The sequence below is a fragment of the Triticum aestivum genome, chromosome 2B, assembly GCF_018294505.1.
Source record: "Triticum aestivum cultivar Chinese Spring chromosome 2B, IWGSC CS RefSeq v2.1, whole genome shotgun sequence".
NCBI classification, from domain to species: Eukaryota; Viridiplantae; Streptophyta; class Magnoliopsida; order Poales; family Poaceae; genus Triticum; species Triticum aestivum.
Window position 1 is genome coordinate 407,385,866 of NC_057798.1, and position 2,373 is coordinate 407,388,238.

At 53.1% G+C, this 2,373-nt stretch overlaps 1 protein-coding gene across 1 annotated transcript; it reads left to right on the top strand.

The window, feature by feature from the left end:
* The first annotated feature begins 957 nt into the window (after positions 1-957).
* LOC123045183 (uncharacterized) lies at positions 958-2,373 on the top strand. Its single transcript, XM_044468135.1, has 2 exons — positions 958-1,873; positions 1,959-2,373. Exons 1-2 carry the CDS (start codon positions 1,077-1,079, stop codon positions 2,032-2,034), a joined length of 873 nt encoding a protein of 290 aa, XP_044324070.1. The 5' UTR covers positions 958-1,076; the 3' UTR covers positions 2,035-2,373.

The window sequence follows — 2,373 nt, forward strand, 5'->3', positions numbered from 1 at the left end:
GAGACCGCCGAAATCAGGGGTGGTCAAGATCAACACGGATGCAGCATTGAGTATGGACTCCGACAAGGTGGGCATGGGCGGCATAGCACGTTCAAACACAACCTTGTTGGGAGCTTGGAGCAAACCTCATATTGGGGTCACGGATCCATTCATCGGTGAGACGCTCGCGCTCCGAGAAGGTGTTATCTTCGCAAATCTTCGGGGTTTCTCACATGTGATCATGGAGACGGATTGCCTAGAGATTGTTAATCTCTGGAACACTCACCACACCAGCCTTTATGTGGTGGCACCTTTACTTGTAGAAATTGGAGAGCTAGCTGCTACTTTTTCTTCTTTTGTTATTCAACATGTAATGCGAGCGGCCAATGTCCCGGCCCACCTTTGTGCAAAACATGCATGCACACTGGTGGTTACCGAGTGTTGGACGGACTCGAGACCATCTTTCCTGCTCACCAGCCTGTTGGCTGATGATGCCAGGACCTTGTTCGTTGAATAAAAGCTCTCACGTTTGAACGCAAAAAAAGAGTACCACCCTGCATCTATCCTTTTTTTTGCGGGGAAATTCAGAGAGCTTTATTGAGTAAACGTATTCTTGGGACAATCAGCCAGAAGGCTGGACACCAAGAAGCTAGGAGTCTCGTCAAGTCAACTATCGGTCACATTAAGTGTGCAGGCATGTTTGGCACACAAGTGAGCCGGTAAATTGGCTGACCTGATTACATGTTGAATAACAAAAGAGGAAAATTGAGTACTAAGCTCTCCAATCTCTAAAAGTAAAGGAGCCATAATTGAACGAGAATTGTGACGAGTGATAATGGAAGTCGATTGCTTGGAGTTGGTGACACTCTGCACCCTGCACCTATCCGCCGTAGCCTCTTGCCACACGTTGTATTCTTCTACGACGAAGTACCACCCTCCATGTGTCCGCTTCGGATAAGTGGCCCGAGTTCAATGCAAGCCCGTTCAACAGACCGGCTGTCTGGTAACGATGAAAACGTGGAAGGGATACAGCTCGGTCCCTCTCCCTCGTACTACCTGGATTGGAAGTTCGAAACTCGCTCGACAACATCTGCGCCATGGTGACCGAACAATCCCGATACGGCTACAGGAAGTTGATGGTAAGCTACGGCGGGAAGCTCCAGCGCTTCTCCGAAGGCGGCGGACCGCAGTACATCGGCGGCGAGCACCAGGTCGTGAGGGTCAGCCAGTCCATCTCGCTGCAGGAGCTCCGCGACCGGCTGGCCACGGCCGTGGGCTGTTTCAACATCGCTATCCAGTACGTCCGCCCCGGCGAGCCCCTGGACGCGCTCCACGATGTGGTGACCGCCGGCGACGTCCGGGACCTGCTAGACTGGGTGCTATACCGGGACATCCATATCAAACTGCTCTGCGCAAACCCAGCGGACGTCCCCCAAGTCCGGGTCTTCGTGGTCCGCGTGGATGGGCGGCCGCCGCTCCCCGAGGCGCTCTTCACTCCCGCTCCAAGCACGCCGGTCGCGGCGCCCACCGAGGCGCCGGTGTCTCTGTCCTCGCTCAAGCGGCGAAGTGCGTCGGCGCCTTCGCTGTCCACAAAGTTGCCGGACGGCACGTCGCAGCCCCTCTCTCCGGCCCTCATCCATCGGAGCGTATCGGCGCCTTCGCTGTCACCGCCGTCGACCGGGGACGACACAACGTCTTCGACTACGACAACTGCCGGAAGCACCCGTGCGAACCAAGATGTCGCCCCCAACGCGGCAATGCAGAGGAGTCTGGCGCGCCCGGCTCCGGTGTTCCTGGTGCCAGTAGCGCCGGTCATAGTGTACCAGCCGGTGATCCCAGTGTACCAGGTGTTCGTCGTGCGTGATTGTGCTGTTCACCGCCTCAATCAGATCAGGTAAATTTCACCGACTAATCATCGCATAGAGAGTGGTACAAACGTTATCGTCTTTTGATAAAAGAAAGTGTATTCTTATATGCAGGTGTCTACCAATTAGCTATGATATGAACAGTATTACTGAAGCCGCAGTACAAGGAGCCAACGAAGCTTTGGCGTGAAGAACGAAACTGCTCCGTGGACGACGAATGCATGCACGACAGCGGCACGATGGGCCATACAGCCGTTGATATGCGCTCGATGATATGCATGAACGACTTGATATGTGATGTCGTGCATGAATCGTCCGCATGGCGTCGTGTGCATAGCAGCGCTGCGTGAAGAAACTCAATCACAAGTTTATTATTATTAGTGTTTTGGATTTGGATGACGCAAGTGATAGCTTTTGAGTACTCCCTCTATAAAGGAATTATAAGAGCGTTTAGCTGACAATGACCATCCTATTTGGTCCATGTGTTTAAATTGTCCTCCTTTGGTCAATGTCAAAGTTTGATCTTTTA

Excerpts from the sequence above, each read along its gene's own strand:
- LOC123045183 (XM_044468135.1), top strand. The coding sequence starts at position 1,077 with ATGGTGACCGAACAATCCCGATACGGCTACAGGAAGTTGATGGTAAGC. Across the intron at positions 1,874-1,958 it reads CACCGCCTCAATCAGATCAG|GTGTCTACCAATTAGCTATG; the intron begins GTAAATTTCACC and ends TCTTATATGCAG.